Below are 20,906 nucleotides of genomic sequence, written 5' to 3' on the forward strand. Positions count from 1 at the left end.
ATGTCCTCATATTTTCCCGCCTTGACTACTGCAATGCCCTTTTGTCTGGTCTCCCTATGACCCGAATAGCCCCACTGCACTCCATCATGAATGCGGCAGCCAAAATTATCCACTGCTCCCATTGCTCCACCACGGCGGATCCCCTCCTTGAATCCCTCCACTGGCTTCCTATCCAGTCCAGAATCAGATTCAAGATACTGTGTCTGACCTACAAATCTGTCCACAAAACCTGTCCAACCTACATTACCGATCTTACTCAGAGGTACACACCTAGCTGCTCTTCCAATGAACTTCGCCTGACCGCCCCCTGCACGCCTCCAGGACTTCTCAAGAGCTGCTCCAACACTATGGAACTCCCTACCTCCACCCATTAGGGCAGCCCCCTCCTTCAACATCTTCAAGAAGGCCCTCAAAACTCACCTTTTCACTCTGGCCAACTACCCCTCACAAGTGCTCTAAACCCACAGCTGAACTCTGGTCCCCTACCTTTCGTGTCCTTACCTCTCCCTCTAGATTGTAAGCCTTTGGGCAGGGTCCTCCTCCTTTTGGGTCCTACCTGATCATGCACTTCCATTACTGTGAACTCATGCTATGCATCTGAGTGTACCTAACTTGCCTAATCTCCATGCTCCCATCCAGTGACTGACTAAGCATTACCTTCTACTCCTACTGTGCTGCATGATCTGGTCTTTCTTGTATTCCTGTATTGTCATTTTGCTGTATGTCACCCCTAAATATTGTCTGTAACCTAAACTAATGTCCAGCGATGCGTAATATGTTGGCGCTTTATAAACATAATAAATAAATAATAAATAAATGAAGGCTTGTTTTTGGCTGGGCACGCCGCACCATAATGCTTATGCCAATCTGCAGTGTGAAGCAGGCCTTTGGACTGATGTACAAATCTATGTAAATGTCTTTTTCTACTGAAAAAAATGTGTTCAATTGATTCTAAACTTTATTCACACCCTTTAAATTGATGCATTTCTTATTTTCTTATAATAATAAGGAAAAGTAACCAGGAAAGGACCAGTGTAGTTTGAAATAAAAACAAACTAACATCTTTTCTTATGAAATCCATAATTATGCGTGACTATGGGTGTATCTGGGTGTGGTTATGAGGTTGCAAGGGCGTGGCTTAAGTGTCCATCTTTCTGATTTCAAAAAGTTGGGAGGTATGAGGTTTTTGCAAGAGTGTGGGAATAAATAAACACATCTAAGTGAAGATATCCTGAAAGCTGGATAAAGGATTAGGAGTACGGGGCAAAAGGATGTCTCCAAAGTACTGTTCGGAGCTTCATACGTCTCATTCAGCAAATCACCCCTCTGTAAACAGCCTCCTTTCTGTATCATATTGGCGCTAATTAGTTTCGTTTTGCACCGAGGTCGTTCGAGGGGATTCCACGGGGTCCCATATGTAGACTAGCGCCGAATCATTTCCACAACTAGGTCAAATGGTTTCGAACACAGCGCAGAATCAAATGCAGCCATCCACACACCGCCCTCCAGTGTCAGACAGTCCACTTCTAGTTTTAGGACGCTACTTCGCAAGGTTACTTATACTGGTGACGTAACGTGACCCGGATGCATATGTCACGTGATTGCGTCACATCCCAAAATACCAAGAAGACATGGCTGCCAGGAGAGGTGGGAGACGAGTGGTACAGTGTGGGCAGATTGATGATTTATATGACTGCACAGGGATATTTTTTCTTTGGACAGGGGCTGCGTGTACATAGTGTTTACCTGTGGTTCAGGATTGGTAAACGAGTCGGTTCTGTGCTTGTATACATTTCTTATTGTAAGTGAAGACTGGAAGGTGGCACCTGGAAGACAGTGATCCTCAGGTCAAATGTGTTGCTGCAACTGTGTGGTCTGAATTTTTTTTACAAGTATATTTACAAGTACTCATTGCTGAGAGATTATAGAACGATATTTTTTTATCATTAAGCTAACATCTTATATAACTCTGTGCTGTAAAGAATGTCTGACAAGTGAAGTAAAAAGAAAGCATCAAGCAGAAATGAGGACTGTGATTAAATGTACATTTAGTCAGTAATCTTTAGAGGGAAGTAGATTACTGTACAGGTGATTACAATTGTAATGTTTGAATCAACTTGTTATCAAGACAATCCTGGATGTTCTATTTTATGGGCATTAAACTGCATATGCATTCTAGATTATCATTATCTGAAGAAAATGTAGAGTATGTACAGCCTGGCATTGTTTACCAATAATCAACCACTAGCTTATGCATGTCCTCCATTCTCCATAGTACAGAACAGGCTGTTTGTACAATGATCATTTCATTTCTAAATGGTTATAAGTAGGCATTTAAAGCTCTGTGCACATGCTAGATGAAACTTGGGCGAGGCGACCAATAATGACAACCTCTGGCTAGAACCCAGCGTATGTATAACAGCTCCCGACTCCTCTTCACCACTTGGCCAGAGATCTGACCTGGTGGGTTGTTTTCTCTCTCTAGCCAAGTAGGTTCCTCACTCTGGATTTCTAGAGGACACACCAGAACACTCTAGCACAGGGGTGCTCACACTTTTTTGGTTCGCGAGCTACTTTAAAAACTGCCGAGCCCAGGAGATCTACCACCTCATCGCCCCCCCCCCCCCCCAGCCCCCCCAGGCTATACAGTTAACCTCCAGTAGACACACAGAACTGCTGCTACCATATTACCAGCATCTGAGCAGCTCCCAACCAGTTATAAATATAAAACAATGCATTTGCACTTCAAAGCAGAGTCCCTGTGCTATTTACAGGATAATTGTTTACAGAATGCTGGGATCTAGTTTCAGCCAAAAATCACACTCTCCTTCCCTGCTTCACACCTAATTACTCATCAATCCCTTGCCTGGAGAACGGCTTCCCCCTTCTCCCATTGCTCCTGTGACCCCATGCTGTTTTTCTGGAAGGGTGACCAGCTTATCACAGAGGCATCCTCAGCAATGAGGGAGCTACATGCAACTGCAGCACAGCTGAAAGCTGATCAGTCAGCAGAGGGTGGAAGAAGCATGCTGTGCATCAGGCTGACAGCTGCCAGCAGCAGAGGCAGGACTCAGAGAAACTTTTCTGCTACTGAGCAGCACTACTGACCTAAGGAGAGCTTTCTCCGCTCTGCTAGCCGGGAACTCTCTCTACAGACAGACCATCTGCAATCCCGGAAGAGACTCTGCAGTCTACAAGTGAGTCACATGAGGCCTGGAGGGGAGGAGATATTTCTCGCAGCCTGGAGGGGAGGAGATGCTGTATCCTCATTTGCTCATTTCTTCTTCAGCCGCGCCTCTCCCTTCTCTTCTCTCCTCACTGATGCTGCCGTGGCAGCAAAATCTGACAGCCGCGGCTGCGCAACTGCAGAATTTGACAAGACGCGGCAATACGGCCGCGATCTACCGGTAGATCGCGATCGACCTATTGGGCAGCCCTGCTCTAGCATGTGTATGCACATTTGGAAGTCTTGTTTTTATTTTCAGTTTATTTACCATTAGTATTGCACCCACAGTTATGTCATTAGTTTATTTTCTGTGCAGGTTTGCTTTAAAGAGAACCCGAGGTGGGAATTACTTTTACTATTGGGGCACAGAGGCTGGTTGTGCGCACTAAGACCAGCCTCTGTTGCCCCATCGTGTGTCTCCATGTCCCCCCTGCTCGCCGCTATACCCCCCGCATTGCTGGCGACACGCAGCGTGTCGCCAGCTCAATGTTTACCTTGCGCTGTCAGTCAGCGCTGCTCCCCCGCCTCCTCCGCATCGGCGCACCCGCCCGTGTCCCTTCCCTCCCGCTGATAGGAGGGAAGTGAAGCGGCGGGTGGCGCCGATGCGGAGGAGGCGGGGGAGCGGCGCTGACTGACAGCGCAAGGTAAACATTGAGCTGGCGACACAGCCAGCAATGCGGGGGGTATAGCGGCGAGCAGGGGGGACATGGAGGCACACGATGGGGCAACAGAGGCTGGTCTTAGTGCGCACAACCAGCCTCTGTGCCCCAATAGTAAAAGTAATTCCCACTTCGGGTTCTCTTTAAAGAGTTCCTCTTTGTCCTTGCAGTTGGAATACAATATAATCCCTTGATAGTAAACTTCATGGCACCAGAAAAAGTAGTTTGCTGTTTCATAAAGCAGCCCATACACTCAGCCGATTTTCTGGCCGATCGATCGCAAATCGGTTGGCCAATCGACCGATCGACGGCCGATTTCGATGGATTTCCATCGAACTTGCAGGGTGGAAAATTTAGGTCGATCTGATGAGATTGCTTATCAGTTTGCATTGGCCTTAATGGAAATCTGATGGCAAAAAAATGCCATCAGATCGAATTTCAACAGATTTCAAACTGAAATCTATTGGAATTCTATCCTGGTAAAAAATGTTCTAAAAACGCATCAGATAGATCATCAGATGCATTTCTTATCTATCTTCTGCCAATCTGACGAGTGTATGGGCACAAGTCTACCATATCAGAATTGGTCATACATTGTATATATAGATGCATTTGCTGGGACCTGAGGAATGAGTTTACTATATCCAGAGGTTTGCTATATCAGAGTGTACAATAACGAGATTGTACTTTACAAATAATGTAGTGAAAAGTTAAATTTAAATGACACCCAGTTAAAATAAAAGTGTAAATACTGTACTTGCGGTGCATACTTATGGATCTTTGAATGGCACAGTTTCCCGGTGTTTTTCTTCAACTGCCATTTGCTGGTTCACACTGCAAGAGCTTTTTCTAATCGCATGTGATTTTAAAAGCTCTTGCTAATGTAATGCTATGTGTTTGTTCTCACTTGAGCAATGTGATTTTATAAATCGCCCATAGCATTGCATTAGCAAATGCTTTTCAAATCACTAGTGCTTAAAAAGCTTTTGTAGTGTGAACAAGCTTTCACTGATGGTTCACATATGTTTATTATCTGTGGTTGTCTGCATGATTGAAATCTGCTGCTTGCAATGTCCTACAGACAATGACTCTGCTTAGCCATGGTTATAAACCTAAATGGGAGCACCAGTCCAGGAACTTTCTGTGAAACATCTGGATGTTGTTGTTTGTGCATTTTGGAGTCCGACGTTTTTAGGTAGTGGTAGCGGCAGTAGTAGATCAAAATTGCAATTCACAAAGATAATCGTATTCGGGAAATCAAGCAAAAGTGTTCAGTACTTTTCTCAAGGTCTGACTAACCAATAAATCGCTCTTTCCATGCTCTCTCCATATGGTAACATTGACAGACTGCCAATAGGGAAAGCCACACAGCCCTGCTTTTCACCCTGATTTGGTCCGACTCCCTGGAAGGCTTCACTTTGGCAGAGCAGGGGAAGGAGTCATTTTATGAGTCTTTTCTGCGTCCCTTTAGATGTAAATATCTGTATACTCTTATACAGAGGAGCTCACCTTGGTGGCTGCAACACTTCTAAGGGGATGCTGGGGATGCACAGGACAAACCCCAAATCATACACACAGCTGACTGCTGACCTATTCCACAGCTGGTAACAGAGACTTACGGAGCAGGGCTTAGTGAATTGAAGCAAATGTGTGCTATCAGATCTTCTTTTTAGAACACTGGCAGAAGGAGAGGTTCCAGAGCATTGTAGTACAGCAAACAGTACAAAGCAACTACTGCAATGGGAAGATATCTGCTGAGTTCTGATCTAATGTAAAATGGGACATACAGCGAGTTGGTAAATGATCGATATCACTTGTAATCCACAACTTTAATGTGTATGCCTAGATTTAGATTCAGAAAAGGAGTTCCATATGCAGGCAATTCTTTCAGAATTTTCAGAAAGCAAGATGGCAGCCCCCGTGAGATAAAACTCATTTTGCGGCTTTATATGCATTATTACATATGTACAGTTGTGTTCAGAATTATTCAACCCCCACTGAAATTGAGTGTTTTGGCCAGTTTGACATTGATTTTGATCATTTCAGTCATCTTGTTTACAATTAAATCGAAGAGGCACTTGTAAGTCAGACAAATATAACATTTATAATGAAATAACCACAAATGTCTTTTCTGTGCTCACATCATCATCAGTTTTATTCAACCCCCAAGTGACATTCATTCTTAGTACTTAGTACAACATCCTTTTCCAGTTATAACAGCTTTTAAACGTGAAGCATAGCTTGACACAAGTGTCTTGCAGTGATCTACGCTACGGTTATCTTACCCCATTCTTCATGTGCAAAAGCCTCCAGTTCAGTCACATTCTTAGACTTGCGCGCTACAACTGCTTTCTTTAAGTCCCACCAGAGGTTCTCAATCGGATTTAAGTCTGGTGACTGCGATGGCCACTCCAAAATGTTCCAGCCTTTGTTCCAGTTTTGTGGTAGTGTTCTGTGGACTGATGAAACAAAATTAGAACTGTTTGGGCCCATGGATCAACGCTGTGTTTGGAAGAGGAAGAACAAGGCCTATGAAGAAAAGAACACCGTGCCTACTGTAAAGCATGACGTGGGGTCAATTATGCTTTGGGTCTGTTTTGCTTCTGCAGGTACAGGGAAGCTTCAGCGTGTGCAAGGTACCATGAATTCTCTTCAGTACCAGGAGATATTGGGTGAAAATGTGATTCAGTCCATCACAAACCTGAGGTTTGGGAGACGTTGGACCTTTCAACAGAACAATGATCCCAAGCATACCTCCAAGTCCACTAGAGCATGGCTGCAGATTAAAGGCTGGAACATTTTGGAGTGGCCATCGCAGTCACCAGTCACCAATTGAGAACCTCTGGTGGGACTAAAAGAAAGCAGTTGCAGCACGCAAACCTAAGAATGTGACTGAACTGGAGGCTTTTGCCCATGAAGAGTGGGCTAAGATACCCGTAGATCGCTGCAAGACACTTGTGTCAAGCTATGCTTCACGTTTAAAAGCTGTTATAACTGGAAAAGGATGTTGTACTAAGCATTAAGAATGAATATCACTTGGGGGGTGAGTAAAACTGATAATGAAGTGAGCACAGAAAAGACATTTGTGGTTATTTCATTATAAATGTTATGTCATATTTGTCTGACTTACAAGTGCCTCTTTGATTTAATTGTAAACAAGATGACTGAAATGATCAAAATCAATGTCAAACTGACCAAAACACTCAATTTCAGTGGGGGTTGAATAATTTTGAACACAACTGTATGTAGACAAACAGTCACAATTAAAGGCTATAAAGACAGAGTATACAGTGGCTTGCAAAAGTATTTGGCCCCCTTGAAGTTTTCCACATTTTGTCATATAACTGCCACAAACATGAATCAATTTTATTGGAATTCCATGTGAAAGACCAATACAAAGTGGTGTACACATGAGAAGTGGAGTAAAATCATATATGATTCCAAACATTTTTTACAAATCAATAACTGCAAAGTGGGGTGTGCATAATTATTCAGCCCCCTTTGGTCTGAGTGCAGTCAGTTGCCCATAAACATTGCCTGATGAGTGCTAATGGCTAAATAGAGTGCACCTGTGTGTAATCTAATGGCAGTACAAATACAGCTGCTCTGTGACGTCCTCAGAGGTTGTCTAAGAGAATATTGGGAGCAACAACACCATAAAGTCCAAAGAACACACCAGACAGGTCAGGGATAAAGTTATTGAGCAATTTAAAGCAGGCTTAGGCTACAAAAAGATTTTCAAAGCCTTGAACATCCCACGGAGTACTGTTCAAACGATCATTCAGAAATGGAAGGAGTATGGCACAACTGTAAACCTACCAAGACAAGGCCATCCACCTAAACTCACAGGCCGAACAAGGAGAGCGCTGATCAGAAATGCAGTCAAGAGGCCCATGGTGACTCTAGACGAGCTGCAGAGATCTACAGCTCAGGTGGGGGAATCTGTCCATAGGACAGCTATTAGTCATGCACTGCACAAAATTGGCCTTTATGGAAGAGTGGCTAGAAGAAAGCCATTGTTAACAGAAAAACATAAGAAGTCTTGTTTGCAGTTTGCCACAAGCCATGTGGGGGACACAGCAAACATGTGGAAGAAGGTGCTCTGGTCAGATGAGACCAAAATGCAACTTTTTGGTCAAAATGCAAAACGCTATGTGTGGCGGAACACTGAAGGTGCGTACACACATGCGACTATAGTCGTTTGTAACGATCGTTCCCCGATCTTTACCAACGACGATCGTTACAAAAAACGAACCACCGACTATTAAGGCAAACGACGAACAAGCCAAATCGCTACAAAAGAAAGTTCTGTCTCGGCGGATTTTAACCAACGATGATCGTTTGCAAAAGTAGTACATCGTTGGAAACGATCGTTCGTACTAGGCTTGACATGCGCATTTCACTATTTCTCCATGGAACTTCTCATTTTTATGCGCAGGCGCAATAGTTGCTTTCTGTGATGTAACGTTCGTTCTAACGATCAGATCGTTACACACATTTTAAAACTACCTTTACTTAGGTCGTTCTTTCATCAATTAAAAGTTCGTTCGTCGTTCTTAACGAACGATCGTTGTCGCATGTGTGTACGTAGCATGACACTGCACATCACTCTGAACACACCATCCCCACTGTCAAATATGGTGGTGGCAGCATCATGCTCTTGGGGTGCTTCTCTTTAGCAGGGACAGGGAAGCTGGTCAGAGTTGATGGGAAGATGGATGGAGCCAAATACAGGGCAATCTTGGAAGAAAACTTCTTGGAGTCTGCAAAAGACTTGAGACTGGGGCGGAGGTTCACCTTCCAGCAGGACAAGACCCTAAACCTAAAGCCAGGGCAACAATGGAATGGCTTAAAACGAAACATATCTATGTGTTAGAATGGCCCAGTCAAAGTCCAGATCTAAATCCAATCGAGAATCTGTGGCAAGATCTGAAAACTGCTGTTCACAAACGCTGTCCATCTAATCTGACTGAGCTGGAGCTGTTTTGCAAAGAAGAATGGGCAAGGATTTCAGTCTCTAGATGTGCAAAGCTGGTAGAGACATACCCTAAAAGACTGACAGCTGTAATTGCAGCAAAAGGTGGTTCTACAAAGTATTTACTCGGGGCTGAATAATTTCGCACACCCCACTTTGCAGTTATTTATTTTTAAAAAATGTTTGGAATCCTGTATGATTATTGTTCCACTTCTCACGTGTACACCACTTTGTATTGGTCTTTAATGTGGAATTCCAATAAAATTGATTCATGTTTGTGGCAGTATGTGACAAAATGTGGAAAACTTCAAGGGGGCAGAATACTTCTGCAAGCCACTGTATCTGTTCTCATTAGTAAATGGGCCCGTTTACTGTACCGTGTCCACCCCTGGTGGAGGGGTGATCTACCCCTTTTCTGATCTACAGAGAGCGACTTCTTAATCCTGAGTGAGGACAGGTCTAATCTCCTCACCTGCCTATACAGTGGTTGCCTTTGTGGTAACCCACGTTTGTGAGTATACTCTTCTCACTTATTATCTTTACTAATTTTTTGCTGAACTTACTACACTATATTGGGCTCTCGGTTTCTCTAACCTTACCTGTTCTCATTAGTGCTTTGAAGAGAAAACTAACATGAAAATAATATTAAAAAAAACACTCGACAACCCTCCCAATTTAGCTCCCTTTTGCTGTCTATTGACAGAACACATGCTAAAACAGACACCAGTAGATAGAAAAAAAAGTATGTTTGGCATTTCAAAGACTTGAAACTAGAAATCTATCTTTGACTCTGTTGGACTGCAGCTTTCAATGAAATCATGCGTTCAGAGAAGAGAAGATGACTGCCTCGGATAACAAAATAGAGGGCTTTATCTCCTTATGGACAATCTGGTTAGATTTCCAACCTATTGGTTTCCCTTTCTCTTGCTGGAGTGAGTGTGTGTAAATGTAATGAACAGTTTATATATTTTTTTTCATTGAAAATTGGTTCTGCTGGGCTTTTAGTTTATCTGAAAGATTTGGCCAACTTTCCTGTTCTTATTCTAATGAAATTTGTTCTTATTTTTTTCTCACTTGCTATACAGTATTAGGCTGCTTTCACAGTGGGACGTTAAAGTCCCACGTTACAGCAGCATGTAACGCAGCCCAACTCACACTAATGAAAAATCAATGTGCTGTTCAGAGTGCCCACTTTGCGTTACATTGTAACGCTACACGTTGAATGAAAGTGCAGCATGCTTTGCGTTATACTGAGACTGCTTGCACATGCTCAGTGACTAGCCACATGGCTAATTAATATTTACTGCACTGAGGTGACATAACCTGGACTGTAGTGTTGTCCGGATCATGAATGAATCGTTCATTTGATCCGGATCTTTTTTGTGAGTCGAATCATCTGGATCATCACAATGAACGATTCGGTTCACAGTGGATGTCTGCCTGGAAGAAACAAGAACATACAGAATGTACAGTGCAGGGAAAGTCGTGTCCTGCTAGTCGTTTCACCCCCAGTCTGCTTCCCTAGTAAAATGATTCAAATGATTCGGTCCAAAGATCCGGATCTTTTCAATGATCTGATTCGAATTATCCGAATCCTTGAAAAGATCCGGACTTCCCATCACTATCCTGGAGCGGCTGTTCTATCAGTATAGATAGAACGAAAACAGCGCACCAAGAGCTGCATAACGCAGCTTAATTTGACGTCCAACTTCAACATCACCATACGTTGCGTTAGGGGCACGTTATGCGACCTTAACGTCCCCTAAAACGCAACGTCTTGGTGTGAAAGAGGCCTTAAAGCTATGTACTCACTAGGGTTGCAATGATATGAAATTCCTTGGTATGATAACCGTAAAAAAAAATACCATGGTATACGTCATTATACAATTATTTGGACCCGGAAACCCCCCTTACATTAAATAATGTGCCCCCCCCCAACCCCAGCAGTAGGTGGCCTCAGCATAGGTAGCCAGGGATAGGTATAGCCAGTAGTAGGTGGCCGCAGCATAGGTAGCCAGGGATAGGTGTAGCCAGTAGTAGGTGGCCGCAGCATAGGTGTAGCCAGGAATAGGTGGCTGCAGCATAGGTAAAAGAGGGTGTGAAATCTTGCGCTGCTAGGGCGGTGATCAAGGATGGCTGAGTCGAGTATAACGCCACCAGCACACGGTCATCCCTTGGGGTAGCATCCAGGGTTGCTCTCCACCTGATCCACTAAACTCCGATGGCCACGGCAGTTTGAGGTGCACCCACCTAGGAAGGATTTTAAGGCTGTAAGCCTGACTACATGCCTGTATTCAACTTACATCTGGTAAGTGGATTTTTATTTGCGCAGTTTGTTTTAAATAAAGCGTTGTTACACTATGGAGCGCTCCTCCTTCTCTACTTTTGCAGCATAGGTAGCCAGGGATAGGTGTAGCCAGTAGTAGGTGGCCGCAGCATAAGAAGCCAGGGATAGATGTAGCCAATAGTAGGTGGCCGCAGCATAGGTAGCCAGTAGTAGGTGGCCGCAGCATAGGTAGCCAGGGATAGGTGTAGCCAGTAGAGGTGCCTGCAGTATAGGGGGGGGGGACCCAGTGGCGGGGATAAGTAAATACTGACTTGCCGGGTCCTGCACTCAGTCAGTACTGGCTTCATTCTACATTGGGCGCTGTTTCAGGGAAATGTGACACAAGAACAGGAAGAAGAATGAAGCCAGTACAGCGTGCAGGACCCGGCGAGTGAGTATTTACTTATCCCCGCCGCTGTCCGTGCGCTTGCCGCTGTGTCGCATCCCTGCAGCTACGTCACCCAGAGCAGCTGAAAAAAAATCACCTAGGCTGAGTATCTATTGTGTGTAAAGTGTCCATCCGATGTCACCCATGCTGAATCTTTGGCGACCTCCGAGCGCATAGTTCTTCCAGCTCTCCCCGCCCATGGTAAACCACTGTGTTGGTGCACCACATGTCATCCCTCTGCCCTTTCCATAGTAACAGATGTGTCGCTAGCCTGCTGGCTAGTGCCACATCTGTACAGCATCTGATTTCAAACTGTCACCCGATGGGTTGATGCCTGATTGTCGACAGTCCTTTGTACGTGTGTGCAAGGCTTTGCTCCAATTTGTTTTTGTAGTCCGTTCATATACAGTTCAGTAATTTATACAGAAACATTTGCTGGGACCCAAGGACTGAGTTTACTATATCCAGAGGTTTACTGTATCATATGTATGTACTTTGTTAATAAAGGACATTTATGCAAAGTCATTCATTCAGTTTGAGGTCAAGTTTAATTATACATTCTTTTGTAAACACCAGTTGTTCTAAGGACATCCTTGCATTAACATACAGGTAATGGAGAGGGAAGTAATCAGATGGGTGTCAAGGGTGCTCCCCCCCCCCCCTTTTTTTTTTTTTTTTAGGTAAATTTAGAATAAAAAATGTTTCAACTTTCCTATGGAACATTACCTTTAAAATAACAGTGTTGAAAGCAATAGGTATTAGAAATGTAATTAGCATTAGGGCTCTTTCACATATTCGCCAACATCGGTATACTTAAAGGGGCACTATGGTGAAAAATTGTAAAATTTAAAACCTGTGCAAACATAAACAGATAAGAAGTTGTTTTTTTTTTGTTTTGTTTTTTTTTTCAGAGTAAAATGAGCCATAAATTACTTTTCTCCTATGTTGCTTTCACTTGCAGTAGATAGTAGAAATCTGACAGAAGCGACAGGTTTTGGACTAGTCCATCTCTTCATGGGGGGATTCTCAGGGATTTATTTATTTTCAAAAGCACTTAGTGAATGGCAGTTGGTCTTTCCAACTGCCAAAAAACTGTAGCAAGCAGGAAAGCTGGCCAGCATCATTGTTTAAATCCTTTTTAGGGAACATCTTTATAAAGAATAAAAGCCTTGCTGAGAATCCCCTATGGAGAGATGGACTAATCCAAAACCTGTCGCTTCTGCAGATTTCTACTACCTACTGTAAGTGACAGCAACATAGGAGAAAAGTAATTTATGGTTCATTTTACTCTGTAAAAAATGTACTTCTTGTTTGTCCATATTTTAAATTTAAATTTTTTTTCCATAGTGCCCCTTTAACTGCTTTTCATCCACTCTTGTTTATTTGCTGAGTGCTTGTAGCCGGCTGCAGGCGTCCTACATTGGTGGTTGTCTCATGCATGAACATATGAGTGGGTGGCAGCTTCCCTCTATATGTGACATGAGGTTTTTTTTTTAACCAGACTGTAATCGCACTTTGTGGCAACCACTGACATGCATGTGATTAGAAATGCTCCCATTTGGTGTATTAGAAGTTCGCCGGCCTCACTGCACAGAATGGCTCACACCTGTGCAGTAGCAAGGTGCCGCCAGCCGGGCTGTGTAGAAAAATCTGAGTCCAATCAGCTCTGCGCTAGTGCGTGAGCCATCTGTACCTGCACAGTGCAGCCAAGCTCTGTCAACAAGCCCTTGACGATAGTGTTCGGTGGGTTCCAGCGTTGGAACAGAATGGAGGAGGGGGACAGGGAAAGCCTCTGGGTTTTCCAGATCATTACCTCTAATTAGGTAAGTACCCATTTGGGGAACCTTTTCACTACAGGTACAACTCAATTTAGTGATGTATCCTTTACTCTAGTTTTTCAGCATGAAATATGTTTATATCTGCATGAGTAACAAATATTTTTTCTTTGTTTATGGTAATGACCAGGGCCGTGGAGTCGAAGTCATAAAAAGGTACCAACTCCTAATAAATTTTGACTGCAGTTAAAAGAAAAAAAACATGATGAAATGTTCTATTTCTCAGAGATTAGTCATCAGAAATAACTAGTATATACAGTAATAGCAGTGCTTAGTCCACAAGAATCAAATAATAAACCAATCAAAAAGCAGTTACTTGTGCTGCTGCAAAAAAGCAGTCACTGTACTTTTAAAATCAGATATAAATATCTGATTGTGACTGTATATCTGTGTACACAGCAATCTTTTATATATGTTATGGCCAGATGCTGAAGTTGGTCACTTCGAAATCTGGCTGGCCATTTTGCAAAATGGCCAACTGATGAGGCCAATGCACGGATCGCTTCTTTTGGATTTGGCTGTCCAGAAAGCGTCCTGAAAAGAGCTGGCCAATTCCATGACGTGTCATTACCTAGGAAGATCTGTGTACCGGGGTGTTTTCCCAACAAAGATTTTTAGTGAAGCAGTATTTAGTTGTATGAAATTAAATAAAATGTGAAAAACTGGCTGTGCATAAATGTGGGTAACCTTGTAATTTTGCTGATTTAAATACATGTAACTGCTCAATACTAATTACTTTCCACAACAATTATTTTGAATTAGCTTGTTGAGCCTTGTGTGTTATTCATGAGATAAAGTACCGGTATGTAAGGTGGCCAATTGCAAGCTGTGCTTCTTTGACTCTCCTCTGAACAGTGACAGTGTGAGATCCTCAAAGCAACTCCAAAGATCGGAAATCACGATCATGATTTAGGACAGGAATGTCAAACTCCAGTCCTCAAAGTCCAAGGCCCTCCACATATTTGACAACATTTCTAGATGGAACTGAATCAGGAAAGGTGTGGTTCGTTAAGTAGAAGTCCTTTCTCCATTTCTCAGTCCATACTAAACACTACCTGCCTGACCTGGGTGTAGCCTTGCCCTAAACCACAGTTGTCGAATTCCAGTCCTTGAGGACCATATGCATGCCAAAGTACAGGAGTTATTTGGTTATAACAAAAAGCTTTGCATGGCAGAATACCGCATTCCAATAAATGAATGTCTTTGTAGATGTCAACCTGTGTTTTGGGACATTGCATTGTTGGAAAATCCACGCCACAGTGGGCAGAAATAGCTGAGCCCAATCAGGTCTGCTCTAATGCGCAGGTGACTCTGGCTTGCCCGTTACCACTGGAGCCTGAGGGGAAGCCTGTACTGTGCCTGCGCTGGAGAGTGGATAGATAAATATTGCCAGGCGCTGAAGCCCCTACTGGCCTGTGGAATTTTAGAGATTGAGAGGGCTGGATTTCCGAAGACTGGGAAGCTCCATTGGGATCCAGAGGCTTCCTCCTCCCGAGGTAAGTACCCCCGATAGGGGCACTTTTTTTTTTTCTTGCAGTGTCTCTTTTAAGTTATGCAGGGGTTGGATATTCCAACAATACAATAGCCCAAAACATAGCTTGACATTTACAAAGTCATTCATGCAGAGGGAGAAGTACAAACTTCTGGGGGGAAAAAAATCTAGGGATGATTTAAAGCAGGCTGACCAGCCATCAAAAACTGAACTGAAGAGGTTTTATATGGATGAATGGTCAAAAGTACCTCCATCCAGAATCCAGACACTCCTCAGGGCCCGTTTCCACTATCGCGAATCCGCATGCGGATTTGCATAGCCAATACAAGCAGATGGCCCTGTTTCCACTTGTCAGTAATCCTGAGCGTTTTTCTGTGCGAGAGAAATCTGCATGGAAAAGCCCTCAGAATTCGCTCCCTGCACACCGCTATGCGAATTTGCCGCTAATGTATTTAATAGGGAAATCGCATGCGGTTTTGGCATGTGTATTTTACTGCGATTTCGCATAGAAACTAATGTTAAATCACACAGGCAGTGACATGGTTAAAATCGCATAAAAACTAACCTATGCGGAATCACGGTAAAATACGCATGCGGAATCGCACCTGCATGCGATTTCGTCAGCGGGGAATGAGCGGTGATTCCGCACCGCACAAGTGGAAATGGGCCCTCTATGGTTATAGGAGGCATCTAGAGTCTGTTGTTTTTGCAAAAGGAGGCATAAAGGACGACTTTCGCGAAAATTGTATAATTTAAAATACATGTAACACATACAAATAAGTACATTTCTTCCACAGTAAAATGAGCCATAAATTACTTTTTTCCTATGTTGCTATCACTTACAGTAGGTAGTAGAAATCTGACAGAACTGACAGGTTTTCGACTAGCCCATCTCCTCATGGGGCATTCTCTGGGTTTTGTTTAGTCTCAAAAGCAGACCAGGAGGACTGGCTAGCATCTTTGTATCAATCCTTTTCAGGGAGTGTCTTTTATACAGAATAAAATGCCTTGCTAAGAATCCCCTATGAGGAGATGGGTTAGTTCAAAACCTGTTGGTTCTGTCAGATTTCTACTACTTACTGTAAGTGACAGCACCACAGAAGAAAAGTAATGTATGGCTCATTTTACTCTGGAAGAAACAAGCTTCTTATTTGTATATGTTTACATGCATTTTACATTTTAAAATGTTTCACTATAGTGGTCCTTTAACCACCTGGGCGGTATGGACGAGCTCAGCTCGTCCATCACCGCCGGAGGCTGCCGCTCAGGCCCTGCTGGGCCGATTTGCGCCAAATAAAGTGCAGCACACGCAGCCGGCACTTTGCCAGCCGCGTGTGCTGCCCGATCGCCGCCGCGAGCAGCGGCGAAAGAGGGTCCCCCCAGCCGCCTGAGCCCTGCGCAGCCGGAACAAAAAGTTCCGGCCAGCGCTAAGGGCTGGATCGGAGGCGTCTGACGTCAGGACGTCGGCTGACGTCCATGACGTCACTCCGCTCGTCGCTATGGCGACGGTGTAAGCAAAACAAGGAAGGCCGCTCATTGCGGCCTTCCTTGTTTATTCTGGGCGCCGGAGGCGATCGGAAGAACGCCTCTGGAGCGCCCTCTAGTGGGCTTTCATGCAGCCAACTTTCAGTTGGCTGCATGAAATAGTTTTTTTTTAATTTAAAAAAAACCCTCCCGCAGCCTCCCTGGCGATCTTATCAGAACGCCAGGGTGGTTAACCACTTCAGCCTTTAGTGATTTTTCACCTTATGCATCCGATTCATTCACCAATAACTTTATCACTAATTATCACAATGAAATAATCTATATCTTGTTTTTTCCGCTACCAATCAGGCTTTCTTTGGGTGGTACATTTTGCTAAGAAATATTTTATTCTAAATGCATATTAATGGGAATATTAAGAGAAAAATTGAAAAAAAATCAGTCATTTTTCGGCCATTATCGCTAAAATGATACATGCTACCATAATTAAAACCCACGTATTTTATTTGCCCATTTGTCCTGGTTATTACGCCATTTAAATTATGTCGCTATCACATTGTATGGCGCCAATATTTTATTTGGAAATAAAGGTGCATTATTTCAGTTTTGCGATCTTCACTATTTACAAGCTTATAATTTTAAAAAAATATTAGTAATTTAACCTCTTGACATGCATATTAAAAAAGTTCAGACCCTAAGGTAACTCTTTTTTTTTTTTTTTTTTTTTAATTGTAATTTTTTTCTAATTAAAAATGTTTGAGTATTTTTGGGTGTGTGGGAGGTAAACAGTTAATTTTAAATGTAAAAATGTCTATTCATTTTTTTAAAAAATGTATGTAGATGTAGTTTTACTATTTGGCCACAGTCAACATTTTTTTTTTTGCTTCCTGTAAGCGTACTTACAGGAAGTGAAGAGGGGATGTGTAACAGAACAATTGCTGCTTCTCCATAGAAGCCAGCGATCAATCTAAGGGACTTAGATCAATGAACGGGAACTGCTTTCCCATTCATTAATCTTCGAGCTAACGGGTGGCCTGTGAACCCCGGCGGCTGTTATTTCATGGACATAGCTCATACGTCCAGTATGCATATTTGGACGCAGGAGCTACGTCCTGTGGGCTAAAAGTGTTAACTAAGTATTGATTCCATATCTCAAATGTATGCATGTGTCTAATTTTGCAATGATACATATTGCATAGTATTTTGTGTTAATTCAATGAATTTAGTTTCAATCTGACATGTATTAAAAGGAAGTTGCTCTTCAGAGGGGTTCCCATTCTTTTTGATATAATTGTTGATACTCTGGCTGTGCCTCTGCTTTGCTTCCATACTATATACTTGCCACCCCTGTTGTCTATCAACCTTATGTATGCACTTTCAAACTATTTGCAAATGTGGGCTATTTCTACTGTGTATTTGGGGGAAGAAAATGTGCATAAGAAACTATTGCTCTCAAGGGATTGGTTATGCTTGTGTACCCCAGGCCCCAGGGACTAAAAAGGAAAAGTGTGTGTTTTGCCTACTGTAGAATGTTTTAGGAGATGAGCCCTGTTTTTCACAGACTGGTGAATTTGCATCTCTGAATGGATTTTTGCATTTGATTCGTGTAGTAAGGTGTATGTGTTCTTTGCATGCAGTTTTGGAAAAATACCCAGCTGGATGGATATATAAGGCAGCACGGTGGCGTAGTGGTTAGCTCTCTCGCCTTGCAGCGCTGGGTCCCTGGTTCGAATCCCAGCCAGGGAACTATCTGCAAAGAGTTTGTATGTTCTCTCCGTGTCTGCGTGGGTTTCCTCCGGGCACTCCGGTTTCCTCCCACATTCCAAAAACATACGGATAAGTTAATTGGCTCCCCCCTAAAAAATTGGCCCTAGACTACAGTACTTACACTACATAATATAGACATAAGGCAATGGTAGAGATTAGATTGTGAGCTCCTTTGAGGGACAGTTAGCGACAAGACACTATATATATATATATATATATATATATATATATATATATATATATATATATATATATATATATATATATATATATATATATATATATATATATATATATATATATATATATATATACACTGTACAGCGCTGCGTAATATGTCGGCGCTATATAAATGCTAAATAATAATAATATATTGCCCTACGTAGATTCAGATAGTAGAAAAAAAACCCCAGTGAAATGCAAATTAGACATCTTGTAGTGTAAATAGGCCTCGAGGGTCCTTTCAGACTACATCCGTTGCGGTGTAACTGGCAATATTGATGTAATTATATTCCAGTGGCAGTTACACACTGACAGGTTTACAGTGAGGTGCAAAGAGTTCCATTGGAATAATGCACAGCATGCAGTGTGTTACAGGATGATGCATGCAGTATGGTGTAACCGTACATTTATGGGCTATATAGTGGTAATGTGCAATGCAACTTTTTAACACCTGTGTGATCCTAGTTTTCAGGATGCGCAACATGTATAGGGTTTGATTCAGTAAACGTTGCTAACCCAGTTAGCACGCCTAAAGACTTTGGGCGTGATAACTAGGGTGCTAACTGGGTTAGCACCGTTTACTGAATGCACATCGTGCGCTAAGTTCAGGGTGCGTGCGAAATGACGCATCGAGGTGTATTTGTATGTTTAATGCGCCTATAAGGTCGCATTAGGTGCGACCTTATAGGCGCATCGGGTGCGCCGTTTTCATTGCACCTCGATGCCCCATTTTGCGCGCACCCCGCTGTGCGTGCGTAATGGTTTGAAATGTTATGAAATGGCGCATCGAGTTGCGACAAACGGCGCACCTGATGTGCGGGACTTTGCGCGCGATGTGAATTTATCACGCCTAAACTAACTTTAGGAGTGATATAGGGCTTTTCACAGGCTTCCTAACACTTATCACGGTTTACTGAATCAAGCTCATAGTGTGAAAGCACCTTAATGGTCTTTCACTGTGGATTGATCGTTTGTGCTTCATTTTGTTATGGGGATAGGTTTTTGATTTCATTTTCCCTAATAGTAAATTTTATAATCCATGACTTGATGCCTGTTATTGATGGGGTCTTGTGACCTCCTGAAGTTGAGAACCCCTGTAGGTAAATATTTAGGGTTTTGGAGTAAATTTGTAGGTTAGCTGGAGGCAAAGAGATGGGGCAGACAAGAAAAGTTTCAAATAAAATGTCCTGGAACTAGGCTTTAAATCCTCTTCCCCCCCCCTCCCCCCCCTCCCTCCCTCCTCTATCCTCCTCCCCCCCCCTCCCCCCCCCTCCCTCCCTCCTCTATCCTCCTCCTTCCATTTGTATATTTTTGATAATCATTTAGTAGTGTTGAATTAAAATGTTTACATCATGCATATTTTATAGAACCAAGCAGTGATGATGAATCCTATGAAGTATTGGATCTAACTGAATATGCAAGACGGCACCATTGGTGGAGTCGTGTGTTTGGACGGAACTCTGGGCCTCTTACTGAAAAGTATTCTGTAGCCACACAGATTGTAATGGGTGGAGTGACAGGCTGGTAAGATAATGGTATATTGTACTTTGCTTAAAAACTTTACATTCACCTGTGTATGAATGCTGCAAAGCTGTCAACACCTTCCCAGTCTTCAGTCTGCCCCTGCGCTGTCCCTAGTTGAAGTCACTCATTCTTCTAGGTCTATGGCACTCCTCAGGGTAACTTTCAGAGTCCTTGAATCCCCGAGTAGTTCTAAAGATGAGCGCATCTGTACTGCCTATGCTCTAGCCTAACCTCCAGTGTGCACAGTACGAATGCGCTCATCTTTAGAACTACTAGGGGACGCGGGTAGTTCCAAAGGCTGTCCGAGGAGTGTTCAAGAGCTATTTGACCTAACACAGGGCTGTTGCACTCCAGTCCTCGAAGGCTGATCCAGGCCAGTGTTTAGGATGAACAACGAAATGTAGAAATGTGTTCTACTTGATGAACAACACCTTTACTGATTGAGTCCTATCAGTTACTTTGAGCTGTGCCAAAAATGTGTGAGGACCTCGGCCTTTGAGGATTGGAGTTGGACAGCCTTGACCTAGCAGGTCAAATAGCTTCAACCGGAGACGGCGCAGGAACGACAGATTGGGCCGAGGACCAGGAAGCCTCTACAGTATCCAGAATCTTCCCTCTACTTCGGTACTGTATGTATGAAACTTGAAGTGAAATTTTTACTTAAAGGGGTTCTGTAGATGGGATTAAAAGACAAAATCTGACTCTTTCCTGGGGCTTCTATCGGCCCCCTGCAGCTGTAATGTCCTGCGCTGTCCTCCTACGATCCTCGGTTCCCCGCCGCCGGTCCCGGTCTAATATTTGTCTAAATAGACGAATATTTACTGTTACATATACCCAATCCAGTATTTTGGCAGGTATGCCACGAGACACTGTCACCTGCTAAGTATAATTGAACATGAGGCAGAGAGATGAGGTAGGGCGAGAAGTAAGATGTGGAATAGAGGTATAAGATATAGATAGGAAAGGGTTATCATGAGGCACAAGTTGTAAGGTCTCCCCTGCCAGGAAAG

At 43.1% G+C, this 20,906-nt stretch overlaps 1 protein-coding gene across 1 annotated transcript in view; it reads left to right on the forward strand.

The window, feature by feature from the left end:
- Positions 1-1,549: 1,549 nt before the first annotated feature.
- The window catches only part of FUNDC1 (FUN14 domain containing 1), a 44,481-nt gene continuing 25,124 nt past the window's right edge, over positions 1,550-20,906 (forward strand). The window contains exons 1-2 of the mRNA XM_068265597.1: positions 1,550-1,647; positions 19,740-19,896. Of these exons, the coding sequence (XP_068121698.1) occupies positions 1,632-1,647; positions 19,740-19,896 (173 nt within the window). The 5' untranslated portion in view covers positions 1,550-1,631. The remainder of the gene's footprint in view (positions 1,648-19,739; positions 19,897-20,906) is intronic.

This window comes from Hyperolius riggenbachi, chromosome 2 (genome assembly GCF_040937935.1).
Source record: "Hyperolius riggenbachi isolate aHypRig1 chromosome 2, aHypRig1.pri, whole genome shotgun sequence".
Classification (NCBI taxonomy): domain Eukaryota; kingdom Metazoa; phylum Chordata; class Amphibia; order Anura; family Hyperoliidae; genus Hyperolius; species Hyperolius riggenbachi.